This window comes from Paroedura picta, chromosome 6 (assembly GCF_049243985.1).
Source record: "Paroedura picta isolate Pp20150507F chromosome 6, Ppicta_v3.0, whole genome shotgun sequence".
In the NCBI taxonomy this organism is placed as follows: Eukaryota; Metazoa; Chordata; class Lepidosauria; order Squamata; family Gekkonidae; genus Paroedura; species Paroedura picta.
In genome coordinates, this window is record NC_135374.1 from 67,842,970 (window position 1) to 67,870,969 (window position 28,000).

At 42.4% G+C, this 28,000-nt stretch overlaps 1 protein-coding gene across 3 annotated transcripts in view; it reads left to right on the forward strand.

Annotated features, from left to right (window-relative positions):
• The window catches only part of CFAP47 (cilia and flagella associated protein 47), a 277,930-nt gene that overhangs the window by 96,727 nt on the left and 153,203 nt on the right, over positions 1-28,000 (forward strand). For all 3 annotated transcript variants that reach the window (XM_077342939.1, XM_077342940.1, XM_077342941.1), the window contains exons 36-44: positions 1,004-1,138; positions 2,397-2,509; positions 7,454-7,604; positions 10,281-10,369; positions 11,120-11,206; positions 14,140-14,222; positions 14,956-15,101; positions 21,242-21,350; positions 27,772-27,998. In XM_077342939.1, coding sequence (XP_077199054.1) covers positions 1,004-1,138; positions 2,397-2,509; positions 7,454-7,604; positions 10,281-10,369; positions 11,120-11,206; positions 14,140-14,222; positions 14,956-15,101; positions 21,242-21,350; positions 27,772-27,998 — 1,140 coding nt within the window. The remainder of the gene's footprint in view (positions 1-1,003; positions 1,139-2,396; positions 2,510-7,453; positions 7,605-10,280; positions 10,370-11,119; positions 11,207-14,139; positions 14,223-14,955; positions 15,102-21,241; positions 21,351-27,771; positions 27,999-28,000) is intronic.

Below are 28,000 nucleotides of genomic sequence, written 5' to 3' on the forward strand. Positions count from 1 at the left end.
GGGAGAGTGGGTAGGAAGAGAAGAGAAGGATTTCTGTTGCCCAGCAGAAGTGGAGCTGATTGGGCAAAATGGCAGGGGCAGTGGCTGGAATAAGGAAGAGACAGAGCAGCTTTCTCTTTTCTTTCATAGCTGCAGGCTCTGCCAGGAGAGAAGGCAGACAAAATGATGGTTGGGAGGAACAGGAGAGGGATGAGTTGGCACTGCTGTTTATCACTTTGCCCTGTGCTTGCACAGGACAGAAGGGAAACAAAAAGCAATGGTTTTGAGAAAATGGCTTTTTCCCCTCCCTTCTGCCAAAGGCCCTGACAGAGAGAGGAAGTGAGCAAGTGGGGGCAGGCATGAAGAAGAGGAAGAGCAAGTGGAGGAAGCAGCTGATTTCCTTTTAATAATAACATCAGTAATAAACATTATTAATTTATTTGTCTCTTAATTTCATTAATGTGTGCTTCTCTTTCCCTTTTTAGTTATGTTTTGTTAATGTATGGTTGTGTCTATTGGTTGGTTCCTGAATAAAATAATACGAGTACTATTTACTTTGTGATGGTTTTGACAATTTTGATAACCTTTGAAAATGTGGTAATACAAACATATTTGTATGTTTTAAAAAAACTGCTAATATAAAATTTAACTATATTAATTGAAGTAGTACTACAAATCTCTTATGTTCAGAAGTTAACCCAGTCACTATAGCAGACTGAAAATAAAATTTAGTATGTAGTCTTCAATGAAATATATATACTCAGTATTTGTAAGTTTCAGTTTAGTTCTGCTGTCAGATCTCTGTCAACTGTCAGTTCTGTTGCCAACTCCCGTTGCCTGGAACCACAAGACAAGGTAGGGTATAAATGTTTTAATACAATAAATAAAAAACAATAGTACTTCTAAGTATGAACAGAGAATAGTCAAGTTGATTCTTGAAGGTGCAATTCCTCCATTCATAAGCAGATTTTTCATTTCATTTTTTCATAAATTTACACTGACTTTATTTGTCTTTTCCACTTAGGCTTCTGATATCTGTGATCCAAATCCAATCATGATGCTTATGCTTTGTGTCTATCTATATGAGCGGCTTCCTCAGTATTTACCCAAGAAATCTATTGAGTTCTCTGGTGCTCTTCATGCTACTGTTGTTAGGAAGGTACTGGTATTGTTATTTTAAAATATAGAATAGCTCTTGACTGAATGTGCAGCTGTAGTATGGGTCTGGGAATATCTTTTCTGGATTATTTACCAACAATATACTCATTTCCCAACAATTCCCCATCTACTATGTATAGGGCAGGTGAGAAATCACAACATGACCAATTTACATTTGATAGTTTAGGAATCCTTCCCAGGAGTTGGGATGCTCTGTGGAAATTATATATAAATAGCAATGAAAAAGCCTAAAATCATAGAATCATAGAGTTGGAAAGGATCTCCGGGTCATCTAGTTCAACCCCCTATACTATGCAGGACACTCATACACCGTAACCTGCCACCCCCTTGAACCCTCACAGAATCAGCCTCTCTGTCAGATGGCTATCCAGCCTCTGTTTTAAAATTTCCAAATATGGAGAACCCACCACCTCCCAAGGAAGCCTGTTCCACTGAGAAACCACTGGAATTGTCAGAAACTTCTTCCGGATGTTTAGGTGGAATTTCTTTTGAATTATTTTTATCCCATTGGTTCTGGTCCATTCCTCTGGGGCAAGAGAGAACAACTCTGCTCCATCCTCTATATGGCAACCTTTTAAATACTTGAAGATGGTGATCAGATCCCCTCCCAGTTGTCCTTTCCAGGCTAAACAATGAGAAACTGCACAGAAGACAAAGATGAAAATAGGTTTGCTCTTACCTGTAACTAATTTTCATTGTGGTTTTCTATGCAGGTACACATCCTTTCCCACCTGCCCCACAGTCATTTATTAAATACTAGGGGCCAAGCCCATTGCATTCAGGAATACAGAGGGTGCTAGATTTGGGGGTGGGGTGGAAGAAGTATTTGGACAGCCTCCCCTTCCTCCCAGGACCTAGAAAGGCTGCAGGCAACTATTAGGGAACTCACCGGCAGGGGCAGCTCTCATGCAGCAGGGATCTGCAGCCTCTGAGGGAAGTGGAAGGAGGAGGGAGTGGACAGGGGTGGGGGATTGGCTGGCCACTGGACAGACAGGAAAGCCGGTTGGAGGAGGAGGCACACAGGGGCTGGACAGACGCACTGAGTGGATGTTAAGTGCTGAGTGGCACTTGAGCCATGAGACACGCTCCTACTCCAGGCCCTTACCAGAAATATATGTGGAACAGATTATCCATGACTCTATCAGTCATGGGTACAGCGAATACTATGAAGTGTTTTTGCCATATGGTACTTTCCAAACAAATCTTCTGAAATGCTGTACGCTATATTTTTACAATAGATCCATTTGAAAAACCCAAGTATCAAGCCTTTGATATACAATGCTACTATCTTAGGAAGAGATTCTGCTGATTTTTCATTGCCTAAAGGAAATACCGTGGCCATTGCCCCAAAGTAAGTAACCCTCAGTTTTGTGTTGACTGTTTTTGAACACTGGATTTAAATTGCAGGGTCAGAGAGATCCCTGTTTCAAACAGACATAATACTTTTTAAATTTAGGATTGACAATTTATTTGGTTGGGTGAGAAAGTTTTTGTTTCATGACCTACTTCCAATCCACCTGTGTGAACAGGTTATTGGAAAACATTGGATGAGCTTTGCGTGAAGAGGCAAATGGTCTGTATAGGTTCCATTCCAAACTAAAAGTAAAAGAGAATACATTGGAGAGAAAAATAATCTTAATATAAGACAGAGGACATTAATTAATCGAAGAGCAAAAGGCTTTCCAGCAATATATTCCAAGTTTTCCCCCCCCCCCCATGTGTTTTTGTTCTGCTTTGTCTACCTGTGTTCAATTTGCTCTTCAAAGGGTGCTCTGGTTGTTTTTCTATATTTGTGCTGTGATGTAACGGTGGGTGTATCCATAGTGACCTAAAATTTTGTTAGCACCCTTTTAGCTGCATGGAATTTCCTTGATTTCACAAAAAATCGGGCTCCTCAAGCGCAGATCTGGAGGAAATGCTGACATCACACGACCACAAATTGTCTCCCCTCTGACCCATTATGCACGGGGGAATAACGCACATTCGGGGTAGAATGGCGGCGACTAAAATCACCGATAACGCACGGTGCCGGCTGCAACCGGCCGCAGATTCGTTGCATGCCGCCGAAAAAGCCGTGTTAGCGAAACGCGGAAGAAAGCGCAGCTTCCGGGTGACCAGAAGCGGCGCCGGGGTCGCCGCATGCATAATCGGTTACTCTGGGGTTTGCCGCTGTTGCATCCCATCCCGTGCATAAGCGGGTTGCTTTGCTTCTTCCCCCTCCGCGTTTTCCATGTGACCCGAAATCGCCATTTCGGCGGCCGTGCATAATGGCCTCTATAAGGCAATTTGCAGTAATCCAATGCATGTGGTCAGCATTCAAAGTGGCTTCTCTCTTCTTTCCATGCCCTTAACATACTTTCGTAGATCTGCAATCCTGCCTCCTTGCTTCACCTCCTGTTTCATTCCCCGGTACCCTGCTGCCTTTTTTGTTTTGTATTTCTGGTCTTATTAAGACGCATGAACGTTATTTTTCCACCCCCTTCTTTTCAACTTCTTCCTGAACAGGCTTTTCCTTCTCCATGATTTCAGCTTTGAAGTAGAGTCCAGTGGCACCTTAAAGACCAACAAAGTTTTATTCAAAATTTTATTCACACTTCATCAAATATAAAGATACCACAAATACATTAAATCAAATGTATATTATTGCTTTTTTGCAAAGAAAAAAGGAGGGAAAAGGGAAGGTGGCCAGGTGCAAAAGCAAAGTTGACCTCTAAAGGCCAATACGAAGGAGACCTGGAGAAAATGGACAATTGCGGGAACGGCCTATTAGACTACTGTGTGCTCTCCTTTAATATAATGTGCTTAGGAGTAATATCTTTAACATTACTTGTAACTATCTTGTACCTGTGCGACATCTCAAGTGTAGGCCTGACATTTAACTTTTGTGAACCACTCTCTCCTGCTAGAGTTCTATGAAACTATATAGTAGAAGCATTGCAAGAGGTTGTCATTTTCCTTAAGTTATTGCGATTGTTTTCTATGCTGATTGTTTTTGTCTCTTTAAAATTTTGTTTATTACAATCCTTGCTTTTTCATCCAGAGTAGACAAAGTTCCAGACAAAGTGTGTGCAATTTTTCACATTTAACCTAACTGTTCAGTTTGAATCAATGAAAACTTTTAAAGTAAGCTACCTGCTTCAGGCTTGCCCCCTCCCATTTATTTGCAAAATCACAAGTTTAGAAACACTGTTTAAACAGATCTTTGGTAAAAATGTGAGGTCTTCTTTTGCAGCATAAAGGTAAAGGTAAAGGTATCCCCTGTGCAAGCACCGAGTCATGTCTGACACTTGGGGTGACGCCCTCTAGCGTTTTCATGGCAGACTCAATACGGGGTGGTTTGCCAGTGCCTTCCCCAGTCATTACTGTTTACCCCCCAGCAAGCTGGGTACTCAGTTTACCGACCTCGGAAGGATGGAAGGCTGAGTCAACCTTGAGGCGGCTGCTGGGATTGAACTCCCAGCCTCATGGGCAGAGTTTCAAACAGCATGTCGGCTGCCTTACTACCCTGCACCACAAGAGGCTCTTTTACAATTTAGAATCCCCTCTTTAGGCTCCAAGAACCCCCAGAAATGGCACAATTGTAGAGAATATGGTTAGGAAGCATAGCTGTGAACATGTCCACACAGGGCCCTTCCACCCCCTCCAGGCACATAATTGGCCATTTTGGGAGGGGTGGGTGGGTCAACATGACCATATATGATCTATTTTGCAGCATAGACTCATATTAATGCTGAACAATAGTGTTCATTGGAAGACATTCAGTTTCTGAAAATCTTCTGTATCAGGTTTATGAGCTAGGACAGGGGTAGTCAAACTGCGGCCCTCCAGATGTCCATGGACTACAATTCCTGGGAATTGTAGTCCATGGACATCTGGAGGGCCGCAGTTTGACTACCCCTGAGCTAGGACATAGTGAAGTTCATAAAATAATACAAATTACAACAACACACATTTTATCATTTTATAGATAGCTGTTTTTTTCTAGCCAGAATCTATTCTGGGTTTCACCTGTTGTATCTCAAGCAGAATTGTATAACATCACAAGGATTTTATTGTATATGGTGCAAAACTAGAGAGAAAAGAGAGGATGGGTAGCATTTTCAGAACTTTCCCTATAGTGTATATCAGGACCACATAATGGCTCTTCTATATAATTGGGTGGAACCGGTGTCCGGGCCCTTCCGCTCCACAGGCCAATTGGCTTTCCATTCCACAGGCCAATCTGGGCACCACCAGCAAAGCTGGCCGCACCCGTATTGGGCCGGCCCCTGGAGTGTGCACCCCCAAAACTCAGCCATGAGGCGTGCATGTTGCCTTGCAGCCACACACTCCCTAGCCACCACTGAGCCCTGCCTGGCCTGCTGTTCCACCTGGCCGGCGGTAGCACCTGCAAGGCAGTGCCAGGGTGGGAGCCGATGCGGAAGGGCAGCACAGGCTGTGAGGCAGCTGTGGAGGCGGAGAGGCGGTGCAGGCTGCGAGATGGTGGTGGAGGCTCCGAGGAGTTGACACAGCAGCAGCAAGGCGGTGGTGAAGCCTCCGATGCAGCGGAGGAGCCTGCGAGGCAGTGGCGAGGCGGTGGCAAGACAGTGGTGGATCCTCCGACGCAGTGGAGGAGTCTGCAAGGTGGTGAGGCAGAGGCGGCAGCAAGGTGCTGCTAGAGGCTGCAAGGCGGCGGCAACACTGAAGAGTGCCAGCCCCAAGGCCGCCGCATATTTGCCCCTTCACCTTGACCGTGGAATCTGGATCCACCCTTGAAATACTTTATTTCTTCTGGAGAAGGGAGTAGAATTGTTTTTACTTCCCCTATATTTCTTGGAGAACCTGAAGTATACAAGTTTCCTCCCTGTCTCATATCTCCATTCTATATATGAAGCACAACATGATTTAGGAAAACCAATTCTTTCTCTATTAGACACGTATGTTGAATATTTAATAGTGGGAAAGCTGCTTAAGATGGCTACTTAATACCTTGTCGCACTGCAAAAACATTTTCTTGTATTCTGTTAAATATTTATTTAATGCAAATATTTCAGAGAGTTAATTTGTACCGCTAAGTGATTTCTTGTGGCACATGTGGCATAATATTATTATTATTATTATTATTATTATTATTATTATTATTATTATTATTGAATTTATTTCCCGCCACTCCCTTGCGGCTTGTGGCGGGTTACAACAGTATAAACCCCATAAAATACATTAAAACCAATTAACATGTCAATATTAATGACTACCTGGCAAGAGCGGCTAATCAACTACCCATTCCCCCTTAGCAAGTGGAGAGGGGATACTGATGGTACTCATGTCTAATCCCAATCCTCAGGTCCCGGGGGGGCGTAGGTGTTAAGCCTGGTCTCAACCGTAAACCTGGCGGAAGAGCTCCGTCTTGCAGGCCCTGCGGAATGATGGAAGGTCCCGCAGGGCCCGCAGTTCTCCCGGGAGCTCATTCCACCAGGCAGGGGCCAGGACCGAGAAGGCCCTGGCCCTGGTCGAGGCCAGGCGTGCTTCCCTAGGGCCGGGGACGACCAATAGATTTTCTCCCGCAGAACGTAAAGCTCTACGGGGGGCATAGGGCGATAAGCGGTCCCTCAGGTATGTGGGTCCCAACTCGCGTAGAGCCTTGAAGGTTAAAACCAAAACCTTGAACCGGATCCAGGCAGCAATTGGCAACCAGTGCAGCTGCCTCAGCACTGGCTGGATATGGGCCCTCCAAGGTGTACCAGTGAAAACCCTGGCAGCTGCGTTCTGCACTAGCTGAAGTTTCCGGATCAAGGACAAGGGAAGGCCCGCGTAGAGCGAGTTACAGAAATCTATTCTGGAGGTGACCGTTGCATGGATCACCGTGGCCAGGTGTTCGGGGGACAGGTAGGGCGCTAGTAGTCGGGCCTGGCGAAGTTGGAAGAATGCCTGGCCTGCTACTCTTTTGATCTGTGCCTCCAAAGTTAGGGAGGCATCAATGATCACGCCCAAATTCCTGGCCTGGGACGCGATGGTAAGATGTGCCCCTCCCAGGGTGGGCAAGCGCGCTTCCTGATCCTGCCCCCTGCGTCCCAGCCACAGGACCTCCGTCTTGGAGGGGTTGAGTTTCAGACGACTCTGCTCGAACCATTCTGTCACCGCTTCCAAACATCTGGCAAATGGTTCCGGGGGAAAGTCCGGGCGGCCGTCCATGAGGAGATAGAGCTGGGTGTCATCAGCGTACTGGTGGCAATATGATATATACTAAACCACAGTTGCTTCTACATGCTTTTGGTATTATTCATTTAACAACATATTATTCTATTTCCTTTTTTAGGAGCCAAATAAGCATAAACGTGGAATTCACTAGCCGTTTCCTGCATCCTGCTGAAGCTGTGTTGTTGCTTGTTTCAAAAGCTTTAACTGGAATAGGAGGGGCTACAATGGCTTTTTCTCTGAAAACTAAGATTAACCAAATTAAATCTGCTGTAAGTATTGTATATTTGATGGGGAAAATTTAAATAATATGTACCAGTTCTCAGTGCACATTATATCTTAATAACCTGTATTCCTTGATGGGTTTCAGATATCAAATATAATCTTGTTTATCAGGCAAATCTCATTTGAAGTTCTTCTTTTAAGTGTGTTGAAGAAATTTCAAGTAAGAGTATAATATTATCAGAATATTTTGAAAATTCTTTGGAGGAAAGTAGTCTGTCTTTATAAAGTATGGCTTTCAGGTAGGGAAGATGACGTATAAGAGGAAAAGTCAAGCCTCCTCTTCCTACATAATGTGATCCCTGTCCAAATTGGGCCTGTGTGTGCCTAGGAATTCAGTTTTGAGCAATGAAATCAAAGACTGCATCATGAGAGGGGACACACACAAAGTGGCTCTCAGATATCATGTTTTGGGACCTTTGTTGAGAAAAATGCCTTTGAATTTAGGAAGTCCTTCAGCTGAATTAATGATAAAAGGACAGTTGAACAGTCAAATATTAGTAGTACTCTGCAAGCCTGGCAAGAGTGATTACGGAGCTCCACTGATATCAACTCAGAAGAGTTAATTCTGTTGCCAAACCAAGTTCACAAGTGCTGTTCAGCATAGGATTTAGTATTCCAAAAAAGCAATGTATATCCATTAAATTGGTGAATGTTCAGACAAGCCTTATGATCTGGAAGATGGGCAGAGCAGTCCTCTGCCTCACCTGTGCTGTTGTGGCTGGCTGTGGCTTAACTACAGCTCCGCTTGTCCCTATCCTATGGAGATAAGTTATGTGGCAGTCAACTGGTATGTGGTGTTTTCTGAGTGTAACCAAGATAACAATCATAGGAAGTGTGCCACTGCAGTCAGTGGAGATGATGTGTTGAAGCAGTGATGCTATGATGGACATGGCAACGAGAGCTGATCATGGTTCATGTGGCAAGGGGGCAGTGTCTGTCATAGGCAGGGGTGGAGAGGGGTAGGCCACAGGAGTTTTGCTTGTTCTTAGAAGCACTCCTTGAACCCCGTTAAGGGGGATAATTTCCACCAGCACCTGACAGTGGGGATGGGGTCTGAGCTGTCTTCCCCAAGGGCATCTGCAGCTGCCTCAGTGCCCACATGGAGAACAGCATCCCTGAAGGGCAAAAAGGGAAGCATATTGTGGTTGCTACCCTACACATTGGCAAGTGTCTCTTGCTCAGCAGCTGGCATACTTCCAAGCAGCCCATCTCTGATGTTGAGAGCACCTCTTACCCCTCTGGCTGCCCCTGCCAGTGACAAAGCAAGAGAGGAGGCCACAGGGGTGGGCTCAGTTGTGGGTACATGCAGCAGTACCCTCAGATCCCCAATTACCTCCTCAGTGGAGAAGAAGTTGTCTGAGACTGGAATGAGAGCCAGTGTGGTGTCGATGAGGGGAAAGGTGGTGTAGAGGTTAAGAGCAGTAACTTCTAATCTGCTGATTAGATTCCACACTTCTCCACATGCAGCTGCTGGGTGAGCTTGGGCTCCTCACAGCCCTGATAATGCTGTTCTGACCAAACAGTCTTGTGAGATGCTCTCTCAGCCTCACAGGGTATCTGTTGTGGGGAGAGGAAGTGAAGGCAATTTGTAAGATATTTTGAGACTCCTTTGAGCAGGGAAAAGCAGGGGATAAAAACCAACTCTTCTTTTTCTTCATTTTACTCTGGTCATTGTCATTCCACTCCCAGAGCAATCTGTGCCCCGAGACTGTCATTTGAAATCTATTCTGTGTTCATTATTACTTTCATATATTGAAGAGTATTGCAATGGAACTGCTGCAAGTCATCTGGCATTGCTTGCTGCCAGTATTTCCAATGGGCATTCCAGCTTCTCCCCTTATTCTCAGTAAACAGTCCTGTCAGTTGTTTTAGTACATCCTTTCTCAATGCATTCCTAGTTGTCTTCGGTGTCCCTTGTGACATCAGCTGCCCTTCTGGATGACTGCCAGTTGCTGCCACAGATGCAGCCAACCCCTCCATGCCCAGGAGAAAGTATCCCTCTTTTGTGGTAGGACAATGGCTGCTGCCCTTTGTTGCCACCCCAGAGCTCCAACCAGGGCTCCAACTCTCTAGCTACAGCATCCAGGATCTGACTCAGGTGCCTAACTACCCTACCAGTGACCTTCCTACCCCCTCCAAAGACATCAAGTTGTAATACCCCAAAAATCTGTAATACCCCAAAAATACTGGTAAGGTGTTTTTGAGTATTGTCTGGTGCAATTTGTGCTAAAATGCATGCTCTTTCTAGTGATATGTGAAGGATAATATATTGAATGACTTTGTTCCTCATTCTAGTCATTACTGTTCTGGTCCTCTCCCCCATATCCTCAGTAACCAAACACCCATCCCACTGGGAATGATCATTCCAACAACCCCTTTGCCTAGCAGTACATTTTCCCATTTCCCTTACAAAATCTCCTCTTTTGTTTACCCCTCTTGCATTCTGAGACACTAACGAGAAAGCTGAATATGCAATTATTTTAAATGTGTAAGTGTAATAAATTTTAAGAGCATACATTTTAGTTTTAAGAAGCATACAAACACTTTTTTGAGCCATCTAGCAGTCCCTCCCTCCCTCCCTCCCTTCTTCCAAAAACAGTAACACCCCAAAGCTATCAATTGTGAATTTTTCCAGATTAATACCCCCCTTTTTTAACTTACAGGGTTTATTAAAATGCAGATCTCCATGTTATGAGCTGAAGACAGTTACTCTGAAAATTAAGAGTCCTTTCAAAATTAGTGGTCCTTTCAGGTATGCAGTTGACCAAAACTATTTGATTGATCGCAAACTGTCCAGTAATACCAATTCCTATAATTTTGTACTCTGCTTTAAAAATTAAGCGAATGATTGAAAAAAGTATCCTGATCCACAAATGAATGGCTTTTCAAACTTCCTCTTGCATTTATTTACATGCTTTCGAATTCTCACTTGTTTTGTGTTATTTCATACTCCCAAAATATGAGTTGATTAAATATTTCCATTTGTTTTTATCCCACCAAAGTCATGCCTTCAGCACTTAGCTTTCACTTTTGTTTGTTCCATATTTTTTGGCTGTAGAATTTCTTTTATTTACCTTTTAGACGGAAATCTCAGATTTAGGATTTCAGGCTGGTAAACACTGTTGCCTATTTTTTAATATTTTTGTTGAGTAAGTATGTGTCTTTTTCAGGTAACTGCCAATTACAGATATGAGCAATACCTTTTAGACGGAAATCTCAGATTTAGGATTTCAGGCTGGTAAAACACTGTTGCCTATTTTTTAATATTTTTGTTGAGTAAGTATGTGTCTTTTTCAGGTAACTGCCAATTTCAGATATGAGCAATAAATACATATTACAAGAAAAGCAAGGCAGTTGTTATAGAAGCATTATTGAATTTGAGGAGTTTGGAATGATAGCTCTATTTTCAGAAAAATTAAATAAATTATTTATGCTCCTGGTTTATTTTTTAATTTTCTACTATATAACGAAAAGTTTTATACTAATTTGCAACACTTTGTAGTGTCATTTTAGTTGAATCAACAAATTGCATAACTGAGCCTGAGCAATTAAATCAAGTCAGCCAGATAAAGCAAGGTAAAATAAAAAGGTAAATTTTCAAATTTATTAAGTAGTAGTTCCATTCTCTGTAATTTAGTATATATTTATTGGCCTGGAAACCAGGAGGCAGGTACTTAAAGCAGCAAAGGGGCAATCTTTGCTGCTGCATGATGTCACTTCCAGGGTAACCTGTAAGCCCTGGCGTTGAAGCAGGACAGTGCTCTAAGACTTGCCCCCAAACTCTGGTCAAGTTTCTGGGTGAGCTCTAGAGCAGCAGCTCCCAACCTTTCTGAGGTCAGGGACCGCCTCCGGGGGGTGAAGGGAGAGCCAATGGCCCGGGTGCCGCACACATGCGCGGCAGCTGCGTGCAAATGTGCACGCTGTGCATGTGCATTTTCGCCACCAGGAGTGAGAGAGACTGTATGCGTGTGTGTATGAGAGAAAAAAACACTGTAGTATGAATTCATATATTTGTGCATATGCATTAACCCTCTGCCTCATTTTCTAAATAACTTACTCCATCCTATTATACACTGCTGGCTCCATACTGCATCTGAAATGTATTTGCTTTGGGCCAGGATAAGAAGGTACATAATAGAATTACATGTACTCAACCAGGGCAGAAAGTTATTTAAAAAGAGGCTTCTACATTATATCTCCGCCTTGAGTCACATTTATTGATTTTAAAGTAATTTCAGCTGGGTCCAACTTTTAAAAATTATTGATTGATTGATTCAAGGGCTGGAATGTGTATGGCCAGTGTAAGATCATCTGTGTTTGAGAATATTATATATAAATTTATTATTTGATCATTTGGGCCTATCAATTTCTTTTAATCATTTTTCAATAAATGCATGAATTGATGATAATACTATGTGGAGAATTTGAATAATTAGGCCCTAACATTTCTAATTTTTTAACCATTAGGTTCTCAATTCATGTTTTGGGGTTACATTTTTCTCCCTTCTTTGCTGGTCACCAAAAAAGGAAATGTGGTAACCCTAGCTATAATATATTTCAGAAATAATATATTGTGAATAGGTATGGAACTAATTTTCATTTAAAGATAGCTTGCTTTTCCCTTTTAAAATTATTAACAATTTATTTTAAACTAAAACAATCCAAAAACAATAATTGCTTACTTTTGTATGTAGTAATTGTGTGATCATCATTTGTCATTATGAGAAACTTAATTTATAATCATAAGTCTAAAAGTCAAACTCTAGATTTGAGTTGAAATGAGTCAGAGTAATTCCTTGGAATATACTTCAGCATCAATGATTCAACTATCCTTGTTATAACTGCCCTTGCTTAGCTCCCAATAGCTTCCCTCTGCATCAAAGTGGGATTTAATGGCTCACAGACATTTAAGCCTATCAGTGGGCCAGGTATTCCTGTCAGCTGTTAGGTTTAAATGGCTGGCAGACATTTCCCTGGTCTGTTTTGCTCCCCACCCACCCACTTTGAAATGAAACTGACTGCTGAAATGACTCGGTGCCATTTAAACCTAACAGGTCATCTGTGGACCTGCACGACTCAGTTGTTGCATTTAAATAGCTGAACTGAACAAAAGTCTGGTAAATGTTCAGGGAAGGTGCTTTCCAAGAACATCAATTTAGGAACGCCAAACTGGCCCAAGTTTGTGCTGAATTTTGACTTGTGAGCCAGTTTGTGCCCATCCCTATTTTCATTTAATATTCATTTAAAATATATTTTAAAATATTTTCTTGCATAAGGCTGCAGTCTCACAATGAAGTTCCTTACGGTGTTTTGCCGGCTACTAGAAAAATCTGGAGCCAATCAGATCTCCAGTGGCCAATTAGAAGCTTTGATAGGCAACCCCCCGCTTATCCCCCTTTCCCTTCCTGCTTCTAAAAATACTCAATGCCAGGAAAGGTATTGGTGGGTGCCATGACACCCCTTGGCACCATGTTGCAGACCACTGCCCTAGGTCACTGAACAAAATCCACATATGCTTATGCTTGTCTGAGGTCCTCTCTAGAACATGGGGAAGGGAGCACAGTACAAAATTCCTTGAAAATATAATTTTGCTCCAAATACAGCCATAATAAGTAAAAAAGTAGTAAGATATAAGAGATTTTGACTGCAATCAGCACAAACTGGTAAACCGTATGTGTTAGGTTCTAGGTGTGTCTGCTTTGTACAAAAGGAAAAGTAGGATTGTAAACTCCAGGTTGAGAAATTTCTTGAAATTTGGTGGGGGGCAGAACTTGGGGAAGGTATGATTTAGGGATGAGAGCGACTTCAGCAGGGTACAATTCCATAGCAGATGTTTTCTTCAGGGGAACTACTCTGGATATCAGTCGTAATTTTAGGAGATCTCCAGCTACCACTTGGAAGTTGGTGACCCTATTCAGTCACGACTGGCACTTGGTTGCTTCCTTTGATATGATGAATTACAGAAAAGTAAGAAACCCCAGGAGAGAAAATAAACCTTTTCATTTGTGCCTTGAGTCAGTGGCATTAAGCTGATTAAGGGATGCGTGCTTCGGCAGGAATTTATCGCATATAAAAGGAAAGCAATTTAATACATTTATAGGCAAAAGGAGAAAACATGGGTAGAAGTTCAGTTTGAATTGGGGTGTTGGTTCAGGCAAAACAAAGAGAAAGATAGAACCACATCAACTTCAGCATTATGGGCCTGGAGATTTAGACAACTAGTTTAGACCCAGAAGAAAAATATTTCAGGGAGGAGGGATTAGATCATCAGCACATCTTGCAGGCTTATCAAAGTTCAGTTAATAGTTCAGTTATTTTCAGAAATGATATAGTGGAGTTTTTGTGTAGAAAAAAAATACCCTCTCCATTTTACTAAATAAATTCTTTTCATGTGTGGTTCCAAGTCTACATAATCCTACATATTGTCTCAGCATTATGGATTATACTACTGCATGATGGTAGAGAAATATGAGTCAAATTGTGAATCATTTTAATATATGAACTTATTTTTCTTTTTGTTAGTTCTGAAACTGGCATACTGAAGAGTACAGGCAATGTGATAGGCACCGGAGAATTTTGCAAACAGAAGGATAACTCCAATTTCTGTAAGCATTTTAATAAATTATGTTTCTTTCTGATTTCACAAGTTCTTAATTTTGGGCCATATGCAAATATTTTATGAATGATCCTGCATGATTTTAAATAATTTTAGAAATTTTAATTGATACTACAAGTTGGGAGCCTGGAAGAAGTCAGAGAAGGGGGAAATATTTGGAACTCCAACCCCAACAGTTCCTCAGTGGCTTGAGCTGGTACATCCCCTGAGCAGGTATATCACCTGATACATGTTTAACATATTTTTAAAAATATAAAAAAAATTTATCCATGCAGGAAACCCTTCCAGGGCCATCAAGAAACCCCAGGTTTTCATGAAACCCTGGTTGAGAAAGCCTGAGGCAGAGAGTGATTGTTCTGGTTTTGTGCCTTTTGTCATTAAACAAGGGCCAGTCATTTTGATGATAGGCTGATTCTGCCATTTTTGCTTCAAACCCATTAAGATTCCTAAATCAGGAGAGTTGTAATATAATATTGAGGGAGTAGGGAAGATTGAAAAGAAGAGCTATGAATATCAGTTTTCTGTATTTGAAGTACTGTTTCTAAACCTATCATATAGTTTGGCTCAATCTTAGTTTTACTTCAAAATTATTCCGAGGGATTTTCCCCTCTGTATATCCTTTTGTTCAGATTTCATTTAAGCAACCTGATTATCTTACAATTATGTATAAAATTAATAACCCTCTTATGCTTTATATTAACTTCTTAATTATCTTCTGGCAGCTAATAAATCCTGTTGCTTACAAGAGTTCTTTAGTCCAGAGAATATTGCTTACCTGGAAGCAGAAAGTTCTACAAACCTTGATCTTCATTATCTGCCTTTTAATATGGGGAAGCATTATTGTGCTATAATTTTCATCAATGAGCAGGTAAGCAGAATTAGTTTGGCCATATGATCCCCTTGTAATATGAAAAACCAGGGCACTGTGTTATGTCAGAGATAATGAGATAAAATAGGCTAAGAAGAAATTAGATTAAATGTAAGAATGAGTATAAAATATGGAGAGGATAACTACACTCTATCATGTAAGATTGGAAGGCACTAAATGAAACTAATCTATAGGAATGTTAAGATCACTAAATGTGTGGACAGTTTCCAAATGTGTCCTGCTCAGGTTCTGGTAATGTGAAGAGTCAGGAGTATAATTAATAAACAAAGAATATAAATGTTTAGTAGTAGCATAGCTCGTCAGTATCTCTTTTCCCTCCATCTGTGTCCTTTAATAATGGCTGTGGTAGTTTTACATACTCTTCCTCAGCTGTCATCCTCTGGTCATCTTCTAACCCAGGAGTAGTCAACCTATGGTCCTCCAGATGTTCATGGACTACAATTCCCATGAGAATTGCACAATTCCCGTGGGAATTGTACAATTCCCGTGGGAATTGTAGCCCATGAACATCTGGAGGACCACAGGTTGACTACCCCTGTTCTAACCTGCTTATATTGTCATAAATGCCAAGCATCACCATATGGTAAGAAAATACACAAAAACTGTTGAAGTTGGATCTATCTCAATCAGGGAGTGTCAAAAATACCATATCTTTGTGTTATTCTCCATAATTCCTCCATATATCTAATACTGGTGCGGCTCCCCGCCTATGGATGCCTAAATTTGTGAACAAGAAATGTGTTTTTCTTCAAACTTGAGGAACTCTCCAGGTTTGTAAAAAAAACCTGAAATATTGAATAAACTGGGCTTAAATCCCTCCAGCCAATTTAAGAGAAGTCTTCTCCCGCCCAGTCAATGCACTTACTGGAAGAATTGGGGGCAGCTGGTGCAGGAAGCCCCTCTGGGCCTGGCCATGGAGGATTCTGGGAGAGGCTCTGGGTTCAGCTATGGTGGAGGTGGACACTGTGAGTAGCTCTGGGCCTGGCTGCAGCAGCAAAAGCTGGAAGAGGCTTTATTTACCTGCCCGTCTCTCCAGACAATTCCATGTTCTAGTTTACTATGGCAAAGCTCTGCCTGACTGACTCTGGATTTCCTGACCTCGGCGTGACTCCTGATGACTATGCTCCCAGTTCCAGACAAGGGTCTGGCTACGGCTTCCAACTATGCTCCTGGTTCCAGACCCTTAGCTATGGCTTCTGACTATGCCCCCCAGCTCTCAGACCCTCAAGTTCTGACTACATCCTCAGCTTCTGACCCTGGTTTGGTTTCTGACTTTCTGTGGATCTAAACCGCATCTCAGCTTGACTCCACTCCCCGTCTCGGCTACCATGTGAACTGTCTCCCTTGGCTCCCAACCTCCTGGATTGGACTCTGATTTGCCTTCCTGACTCAGTACAACAACCCAGCTGCATATGTGTGACCCTAGCAAGGCAGCACAATAACTGCTAGTGCCTCTCCTCAACCTCCCAAGTTTGAAAAAGATTGAACCAGGAATGGGAAAAGGCATATAAAGCTTAAAGGGGATGCAGTCTCTATACCATTTAAAAACCTTTTGCAAGCCATAACAGAGGTGTGGGTGAACTCCAAAGGCATTTAAAGAGCTTGCAATCAATTTATTTAATTTATTAATTTATATGATGCTGCTCCCAGACCAATACCTTCCCCAAGATGACAGTTCATTCCAAAAGCATTTTAAGGGACTGAGAGCCCTTTAAATGCACTTCAGCTGCAGCTATCCACTGATCCCAAAAATCCTGAATATATATGGGATATTTTGGGCGCGGCCATTTTAGGTAGCTGAAAAATAGCAAAAAAAAAAAATCATTATCTGAATTAATACCTGAAAAAATTTAAATTATAGTTTATTCACAATTATAATGTATTTGTATCACCCAGTAACCATCTAGTGGGTTTTATTATCTCCCTCTACACACACACACACACACACATACACAGACTGCGCCGTGAGGGTGTGCATTCTACTAATCTGAGCCAAAAAAATACCTGGAAAATACCTTATCAATATTTTTCCGAATATTTTTTTAGCTCAGATTAGTCAATTGCACAACCCTACTGCACACTGTGTGTGTATGTGTGTGTAGATGTTAATACCTGCAGGCTTTCTCAACCAGCATTTCATGAAACTCTGGAGTTTCTTGATGGCCCTGGAAGGGTTTCCTGAATGGGTAAGTGTTAATTCATTTAATTTTTTTAAATTGTTAATCATTTATTGGGTGTTACAACCATATACAATCATGTCAATCCACCACCCCTCCCAAAATGGCCAGTGATGGGCCTTGAGGTGGTGGGAAGGGGAGGGGTCCCTGGTGGATATGTACACAGCTATACTTCCCAACCGTATCCTGCCCATTCATACCACTTCTGGGATTTCTTGAAGTCTGAAGAATGTTTCAGGGGTTTCTTAATGGTAAAAAGTTGAGAAAGTCTGCACTAGAGTTACTGGGTGCTACAAGTACTTTATAGTTGTGACTAGTCTAAATTGTATATAAGAAAAATAGAAGACAGATTTATGAAAAAACATAATGAATGTTTCAGACAAACTGTCCATATGGGAGAGGAAGATTAGTGCTCGCTCTCTATCACAGTCTAATGGACTACTACAGAAGATAGAGGGAATAAATATTTAAAGAGCAGGAGATTGAACAATTGGGTCAGAAAGGATTGGGGACCATTCTTAATCTCTGTGCAGAATACTCCAAACCTGACAGTTAGTCAGTAACTGTAACAACTGACCTAAAATGTCCTATGCAGCCTGAGACTAAAGTATATGAAGGATCGCCTTACCCATTACAAAGCGGCATGCTCAGCACAGGCTATGCTGTATTTGTCCTCACTTTCAAAATTTGCATGCATATGGATCAAAACAGGCAAAGCTGGCCCAAAGGCATTCGGGACCCTAGGCTGCTGACCTTCATGCTGTTGGAAAACGGCCCTCATCAGGCTGCCTTCTTCTCCAGGTGGTACTAATTGCACTCTGATGGTGAAAGCAGGTAGGGCAGTTTCAGAAGAAGAAGCAGATGTGAAGCCTCAGGTGTGCTGGGAGATAAAAAATGGCCCTGGAATGGATCCTATTTCCCACACCTGCCCTCAGCTTATCCAAAGATGGGGGGAGCTTTCTAGCCAACCTGTTGCATTCCGGCCTCCTGTTCCCCAAAGGATGGAGAGTGTCAGCCAGCCCACTGACCCACCCAGCCTCCCTGATGAAAGGAAGGAGGGGGAGAGTGATCAAGCAAGCAAGCCAGCCAACTGTGGCTAAGTTGTATGCAGGCTCATCTCTTTGAAGGAGAGGGCATTTCATATAAACAGTAGTACATATCACTTATATTCCTGATACAGAGACCCAAGGTTGTATAGTAGGGTAGAACAAGAGACTATGTTTTAGGAGACCTATCCTTGAATTCTTATATGCCTTCGAAGCTTGCTGAGTGACCTAGGATCAATCACACCAATTCACCTTAATCTACTTATAGGGCTGTTATGTAGATAAAATTGATTTTTTTGGAAATGGCCTGTGATTAGCTTATGGGCTTTGTCTATGTTTTTAACTTTTAACTTAAGTTGTGCACAATAAGTGTTAACATAATTTGATTGATTACATTTTGTGGATACCTAACTACTTGTTGGTTAGGTTTGTTGCTTTTTGTTTTTTGTAACAGTATCTCTTTGGTTTTCTTGTAGCTCTGTTTGGTTCAGAATTGTGTTTAGACATTATAGCATTGCTTCTCAGTGAGTTCATTCTACAGCAATGCTATAGTTTTTGAGAATGCACTACTATTTGAGAACCACCAATGCCCTGGGTCATTGTGCTTTCTTACCACAGTTAGAGGATAGGTTTTAAGTGTTACAGAAGTACTATGGGGTAAATTCGCAGATAATCTGTGGTAATATATAAAGGGCACATGAGTTAACAGCAGTGAGATTCTTCAGTGCATAAATATGTTCCCCCCCCCCAAAGAGGTGAATTAATGTTTTCAAGAGGAACTAAGAAATAAAAGGAAAATGTTCAGGAAATGGAGGGAAGGGCAGAGCTCTAAAGAAGAGTACCTACAGGTTACTAGGCACTGTAGATCATTCATCAGAAAGGCCAAAGCTGAGAGTGAGCTAAGATTGGCCAGGGAAGCCCATTGTAACAAGAAAAGATTTTTCAGTTATGTGAGGAGCAAACGTAAAGTAAAGGAGGCAATAGGCCCACTGTTGGGTGTGGATGGACAAACTCTAACGGAAGATGCAGAGAAAGCAGAAAGGCTTAGTGCCTATTTTACACCTGTTTTTTCCCACAGGTCAAAGGGGTTAGGCACATCTAGAGATGGCAGTAGCCAATGGATAGTGTCTGGGTGGCAGGTTGACATGGATAGAGAGGTTGTCGAGAGGCATTTAGCTGCACTGGATGAGTTCAAATCCCCTGGGCCAGATGAAATGCACCCGAGAGTGCTTAAAGAACTTTCCAGAGAACTTGCACAGCCCTTGTCCATCATCTTCGGGACCTCTTTAAGGACTGGAGATGTCCCGGAGGACTGGAAGAGAGCAAACGTTATTCTGATCTTCAAAAAAGGGAGGAAGGATGACCCGGGAAACTGCAGACCAGTGAGTCTGACCTCTGTTGTGGGGAAGATAATGGAGCAGATATTAAAGGGAGCGATCTGCAAACATCTGGAGGACAATTTGGTGATCCAAGGAAGTCAGCATGGATTTGTCTCCAAAAGGTCCTGCCTGACCAACCTGGTTTCCTTTTTTGACCAAGTAACAGGTTTGCTGGATCATGGAAAATCATTTGATGTCGTTTACTTGGATTTTTAGTAAAGCTTTTGACAAGGTTCCCCATGATGTTCTGATGGATAAGTTGAAAGACTGCAATCTGGATTTTCAGATAGGTGGATAGGGAATTGGTTAGAGAACCGCACTCAAAGAGTTGTTGTCAATGGTGTTTCATCAGACTGGAGAGAGGTGAGTAGTGGGGCACCTCAGGGCTTGGTGCTCGGCCCGGTACTTTTTAACATATTTATTAATGATAATAGGTGAGGGGGTGGAGGGACTACTCATCAAGTTTGCAGATGACACCAAATTGGGAGGACTGGCAAATACTTCAGAAGATAGAGACAGAGTTCAACGAGATCTGAACACAATGGAAAAATGGGCAAATGAGAACAAGATGCAATTTAATAAAGATAAGTGTAAAGTTCTGCATCTGGGTCAGAAAAATGAAAAGCATGCCTACTGGATGGGGCATACACTTTTAGGTAACACTGTGTGTGAACGAGACCTTGGGGTACTTGTGGATTGTAAACTAAACATGAGCAGGCAGTGTGATGCAGCGGCAAAAAAGGCGAATGCCATTTTGGGCTGTATCAACATCAAAATCACAAGATGTCATAGTCCCATTGTATACGGCACTGGTCAGACCACACCTGGAGTAGTGTGTGCTCACTTCTGGAGGCCTCACTTCAAGAAGGACGTAGATAAAATTGAAAGGATACAGAGGAGAGCGACGAAGATGATCTGGGGCCAAGGGACCAAGCCCTATGAAGATAGGTTGAGGGACTTGGGAATGTTCAGCCTGGAGAAAAGGAGGTTGAGAGGGGACATGATAGCCCTCTTTAAGTATTTGAAAGGTTGTCACTTGGAGAAGGGCAGGATGCTGTTTCTGTTGGCTGCAGAGGAGAGGACACGCAGTAATGGGTTTAAACTATAAGTACAACAATATAGGCTAGATATCAGGAAAAGTTTTTCACAGAGTAGTTCAGCAAGTGGAATAGGCTGCCTAAGGAGGTGGTGAACTCCCCTCACTGGCAGTCTTCAAGCAAAGGTTGGATACATACTTTTCTTGGATGCTTTAGGATACTTAGTGCTGATCCTGTGTTGAGCAGGGGGTTGGACTAGATGGCCTGTATGGCCCCTTCCAACTCTATGATTCTATGATTTTACATGGTATCTCCATTGTACTTTATTTAATATGCTTTAAAATAGACACAAATGCAAAAAAAAATATTCTTATGAGTGTTGCTATAATGGATTTTTGTTTGTTTATAGTCTGAGAAGCTTCTAATTTGTTCCGCATGATTTGCCCTCAACATTGAAATGCATATGTTCCTGTGTTTCAGATAGGGGAATTTGTGTACCTGGTGGAAGGAACATGCAGCTTACCTTTGCCTTCAGCCCTGCTTCCGATGGAGAGTCCAAATGTTCTGTGCATTAGCAGTATGTTAGAAGGTAGAGTGAAAGAATGGGGAGGCATCAAATTATTTTTGTAATAAATTAAATTTTCAAATGCAATAAATATAAAAAGTTAGGCATTTTACAATAAAAAAGGCACCAGAAAGTGCCGTGAAAGATAACAACATAATTGTTTCCTTTTCTGTTTCCTGAAATGGTAGTAAAACTTTTTTTTACCACCCACGTACATTTCTTTCCCTTCTGCATGCCAGCTCTCTGCTGGGACAAATAACCTAGGATTATTTCCAGTATTCTGCACATATTCCCATCAGTCATACCTTCTTTCACAGTTTTCTCAGCATTTTTATGTGCAGCATATGTTTATGACTCTATTTATAGGAGCACCATACCAAGTGAATGCTCCTCTATTCCAGAGTATTCAGATTTGACATATGTAGTTATATGCTGACCATTTGTCTAATAAAAGAAGCATATTTGAATGCATAAGAAGTCCCTGGCAATTCTTTAAACTATTCAAGGGCTACAAAATAGGTTTGTTCTTTCTTGAGTACTTTTAATGTATGTGTTGCATGACATCTTGCATTTAGTTTACAAAGATCAAACTGGCACTCGTTGTTCAATTAGTATCCTCCAGGCATTGTACCATTAGAATTTATAGCTAATTGATAATGGCCACAAGCTGGCAATCTATATAAGCAATTGTCAAAGGAGAAAGAAAGGTTACTTATCTAGCAATTGTATTTCTTGAAGATAATGGCCTGTCTAGCCTTCATTCACTTTGCATGGATCCATATAGCAAATTACCTTGAAAGAGCTACTGTTAGTACATAAGTGACCTTTCTTCCATGGGTTGTGATTCAGATACATTTCTGCATGTCCATTTAATGAGATCCAAATAGCCCTGTCAGTAAGGGATTGATGCCCATGGAGACACTGGACCCCTAGACTATCTCAAATCAGGTTGCATATCACAATATGAGAGCATCAAAGAGAAGTATAGGAACAGTCCTTTAGCATTATTAGATCAGAAATTTACAGCATACTTAATAGGACATATAAAGCTTCTTAAAGCCCCTCTCTATTTAATTGCTTTCTGTTTAACATAATTGAACTTGGTTTCTGTGCTGTACTTCTGAATGAGAAGTAGTCATAATTTGAACTATAATCCTGGAGATTCTCCCCTACACATGTACATAGGTATTGGTCATTAGGTATGTTTAGTGATTGTTTCCATTGCCCTCCAATGTATTCAGTTCCAATATATTTAAGCCTTATACCATTGGTTCTCAAACTTATTGCACATGAGGCCCTTGGTGTAGTAGTTAAGAATGGCGGCTTCTAATCTGGAGAGCCAGGTATGATTCCCCACTCCTTCACATGCAGCTAGCTGGGTGACCTTGGGATAGTCAGTTTAGTTAGAGCTGTTCTTGCTGAGTGGTTCTGTCTGAGCTCTCTCAGCTCCACCTATGTCACAGAACGTCTGTTGTGGGGAGAGGGAAGGGAGGCAATTATAAGTCACTTTGAGACTACTTTGGGTAGTGAAAAGTGAGGTATAAATACCAACTCTTCTCTTTTTAACATCAAAACATTTTGCAGACTGTCACATGATAGTAGCTATACTATTAATATCCATTGCTGGAGAAGATACATATTGACAAAAAGTTGCTATGAATTCAGTAATGCTTTTAAATGAATTTGTATTTTATTAATCATGATGATGATGATAACATTCATATACTTTTGGGAAGAAGTAGCAATACATATGAGACATATTAACATATATTCCAAATGCTTGGATGAAGGATTTTGTCTGGTAACTACTTCCAGTCAGGGTTTATAGCCTGCCGCTCTTGGAACTGGCTCGCAGTAGGTTACACAAAACAATCTATATAATAAAACAGCGGTCCCCAACCTTCTTGTAGTCGGGGACCGCCTCTGAGGGTGGGAGACAGCCGCCGGCCCGGCCACAGCAGCTGCACGTAAACGTGCACGCGTAGTTGCCGTGCATGTAGTTGCCACTAGGTGGCGCTAACGCTCATGCACAGAACAGCCGCACGTGCACGTTTTTGCCAGCAGGGGGCACTAACACACATGCGCGGCAGCTCCGTGCGCGCGTTTGCATCGCTGGCGTGCCAGCGGCCGCGTCTGCCTCTTCCCCCCCTCTCGCTGCGGGGGGGAGGGGAAGGCAGGCGCGGCCGCTGGCGGCCCGGTACCATGGCCTTAACAGCCCGGTACCGGGCCGCAGACCGCGGGTTGGAGACCTCTGCACTAAAACACAATAAAATCCCTTAAAATCCCATTAAACCCCAATTTCTACAATACAACTTCAACAGATGGCAAAACCATAATCCCCTTAAGACAAACCCTTATGAAAGCAGCATGGGGGGGGGGGAGGGAACCAAGATGTCTGGCGCCAAGATGTTCAGGCGTCAATAGGAAAAGGGGACCCATGTCACATGTTCTAGCACTGGCGTCAAATGTAAACCTGGAGGAAGAGCTCCATTTGCAGGTCCTCCGAAGGGCAGAAACCTGAATCTAACCCTGCGTTTTAGTGGTAAGTTGACTACCACTGGCCCATTATGCACGGAGTGGAAAGTCCACATTCGGGGTGGAATGGAGGCGGCTAAAATCACCAATTATGCACACCGCGGGCAGCAACCGGGCGCAGAGTCAATGTATGCCGCCGAAAAAGCCACGTTAGCGAGATGTGGAAGAAAGTGGAGCTTCCTGGGACCAGGGCGCAACCAGAAGTGGCTCCGGAGTATCCGTGTGCATAATCGGATACTCTGGGTTTTGCCGCTGTTGTGTTCCGTCCCGTGCGTAATCGATTTGCTTCACTTCTTCCTCCTCCTCGTTCTCCATGCCGCTGTTTCAGCGGCCGTGCATAATAGGCCAAAGAAATGCACAGATATCAGAATCTATCTCAAATTATGATTAAAATGTCCTTTGTGGGGAGAATTCTCAGTTATGGTATATCCAGTGGTGATCAAGAGATGCCTGGCCGCTCTCTTCCCCCATGGCATTAGCAATGGCATTTCTTCTCATGAGGAACAGTTCGCCTTGTGAGTAGACAGGGAGCCTTGCCTGGACTGTTGCATGCTTGGGGGCATTTATTTATTTATTTATTTATTATTTGTTTATTTATTTATATACCGCCCTCCCTGAAGGCTTAGGGCAGTTTACAGGGAACAGGAAAAAGATACAGATATTGCAAATTTAATCTGTATGAGCTGAGGTTGGCTCAATGCTGCCTGCATAGATAGGACTCAGTTGGGGAAGTATGTCCAAGCTATGCCAAGCAGACATATGGATGAAGCCCAGCCAGGCTGACATTGAGATGAGCTCAGGAGAAGACACAAGTGAGGGAAGGCAGAAATTTGTCCAAGATGAATGGATTTGATGTCCCCTTGCAATAACTTCATGGCCTATCAGGAATCCTTGGCTCACAGACTGAGAACTACTGTCTTAGGTAACGTTTATTGTGGAGTTTTTATAGGTGGTGGGGCCAGGAGCTGTGTCAGGTTCAGCAGTGGGGGAAAAATGGGATTCCTCTCCACATGAGTCTCATGGGGCCCCCACTTGTTTTGTTTCTATTTTTTTACTGTATCTGGATCTTACTTTGCCTTCCGGATCTGTAGTGGCACATTGCCATTTTGCTGATACCTGAGGATGCACACTTGTTATTTAGTAAACTATAGTCCCATGTAGTGTTCAGCTCTCGCCTACCTTAGCTCTCGGGATGTTGTGCTAAATTTAATGGTCTTTTAGAGGGACATATAAATCCACCTAATGAAATCCTCCCTGTGAGTTATATTACATGGCCCACGAGAAGGAGGCAGCCTCAGGCAAAGTAGTTTCCATTTCTTAGACTTTCTTAGATGTTTAAAATTTAAGATATTTTTAAATTTCTATTTTGCATATTTAAATTGCATGTTTTAATTGATGTAATCCATCCTAAGTCTCTGGGAAAGGGCAAGACTATAAATATAATAAATAAATACAGGCTGTTTTTCCATTTCCAAATGCAGCCACTATGGCTACTTCTTGGATGGACAGAATTGTTTGTGTGCATGTGTGTGAGAGAAGTGTCATCAAGTCACTTTGAACTTATGATGACTCTGTGAATTAATGACCTCCAAAATATCCTGTCCATAACAGCCTTGGTCAAGCCCTGAAAGGGCTGTCTGTGGCTTCCTTGATTAAGTCAATCCATTGCATGTTGGGTCTTCTTTTCCTGCTTCCTTTCACTTCTCCTAGCATTATTGTCTTTTCCTGTGTCTCTTGGCTTCTCATAATGTGGCCAAATTACAATAGCCTCAGTTTAGCATTTTAGATTCTCGGAAGAGTTCAGGTTTGATTTGTGGTAGGACCCACTTAATTTGTCTTTTTGCCAGTCCATAGTATCTGTAAAACTCTCATCCAACACCACATTTCAAATGAATCAACTTGCTTTCAGTAAGCTTTCTTCACTATCCATCTTACATACCTGTACATAGTAATGGGGAATTTCAGTAATTTCAGTAATGGGGAATTGCATAAGGTGCTCTTTATTATTATTATTATTATTATTATTATTATTATTATTATTATTATTATTATTATTATTATTATTATTATTATTATTAATATTTATATTTATATTTATATTTATATTTATATTTATATTTATATTTATATTTATATTTATATTTATATTTATATTTATACCCTGCCTCCCCCCGAAGGCTCGAGGCGGCTTACATAACCCATAAAATGACAATAAAATCCGATAATTTACAGTAATGGCAACAGCGATGGCGTAATCTACTCATTGCTCAACTACAGGAGGGGGGTGACGCTCTTTACCGCCAGTTTGTGAGGGGGGGGCTGATCTTCTTTCCACCCGGCCTCAGTTATAAGCCTGCTTTCTGTTTTCCCACATCTCCAGGCTCCTTTTCTCCCACTGGTGGAAGTCATTGAATACCTATCTTTCTTCCTCCAGTGAGTTCAAAATGGCTTGGGGCAGCATCTATGATAAGGAAGCCTAGGGAAGGAAGAGCTAAAAAACATCCCCCTCTCTTTTCATCTTTCCTCTTCACAGAGTAGCTTTTTAAAAGGTGACAAACCTCACACCCTTCATTACCTACTTAAGAATGATCCATTGAAAACCAGTTAGTTTTATGCTGCTCAGCTATATAATGGTTGAGAGTCATACTAATGGGAGTAAGTGCTGCTACTTTTTTTCTAGTAGGGCTTCTTTGTCTTTGGGAACTGTCTGAACCGAAACAAAAAGGAAGGAGGAAAAGCTATTTCACGTGACTGTGTTCCATGCTAGCCAAAGCCTCACATTTGTTGTCATCACTTAGGCACCAGGAGCTCCACTAGGAAAAAGCTTTGATATGCTAATCTGTCAACAGCACAATGGTTCATCTGGTGTTCTGTATCCTTGTGCTTTGGCCCCAGCTGGGCAGAGTAGCCATTGTACCAATGTTAGCATTTGTGTGGTGAAGCTGTGCTGTGGGAGGAGGCTTTTCGCCCAGGTTACAGTAACTACAGTGATCCATGCGACGGTCACCTCTAGACTAGATTTCTGTAACTCGCTGTACACCGGCCTGCCTCTGGGCTTGATCCGGAAACTGCAACTCGTCCAAAATGCGGCTGCTAGAGTCCTCACAGCTACACCATGGAGGGCTCACATCCAGCCAGTTCTGAGGCAGCTGCATTGGTTACCGATCGCCTTCCGGATCAGGTTCAAGGTTTTGGTTTTGACCTTCAAGGCCATCCGTGGTCTAGGCCCAGCATATATGAGGGACCGCCTTTTGCCCTATATCCCCCACAGGGCTCTACGCTCTGCGGGGGCTAACCTACTGGTCGTTCCCGGCCCCAAGGAAGCCCGCCTGGCCTCGACTAGGGCCAGGGCCTTTTCGGTCCTGGCCCCAACCTGGTGGAATGAGCTCCCGGAAGAGCTGAGGGCCCTGCGGGAATTACCAGCATTCCGCAGGGCCTGTAAGACGGAGCTCTTCCACCAGGCTTATAACTGAGGCCGGGCGGAAAGAAGATCAGCCCCCCCCCCTCACAAACTGGTGGTAGAGAGCGTCACCCCCCGCCGTAGATGAGGATGCGGAGAGCAAATGAGTAGATTACGCCATCGCTGTTACAATTACTGTAAATCATTGGTTTTTATTGTCATTTTATGGTTTTAGGGGACGGGGTTATGTAAGCCGCCTCGAGCCTTCGGGGGGAGGCAGGGTATAAATATAAATATAATAATAATAATAATAATAATAATAATAATAATAATAATAATAATAATAATAATAATAACAACTAAGTGCTACCCTTGTGTGGCACCCTGTAGCCACTGGAGGGGCTTGCTCACCCAGCACCAGAGATATGCAGGCAAAAGTTGAGTCCTGAACACTTTTTATATTTGGATGGTGATAAAAAGGTAGCTAACAGATGGCTTCGTTTATGACAGGTCAAAGTGAAAAGCAGCCAGTGCTTTGCTTGAAATGTTGCCTTACCGATATACTTCGAGAAAAGCTGAAGATCCCCCTGATCAATGAAGCAAGAGAGAAAGCTTTGGCTAAGGCAGCACAACTGCAGATGTCTGCTTTGGAGTATAAGCGAAGAAAGGTCACAGGGACACTGGAGAGCAGCAGCGTTCGTGCAGCCGTAGCAGCCCTGGGGCTGTCCATAGTTGAGGT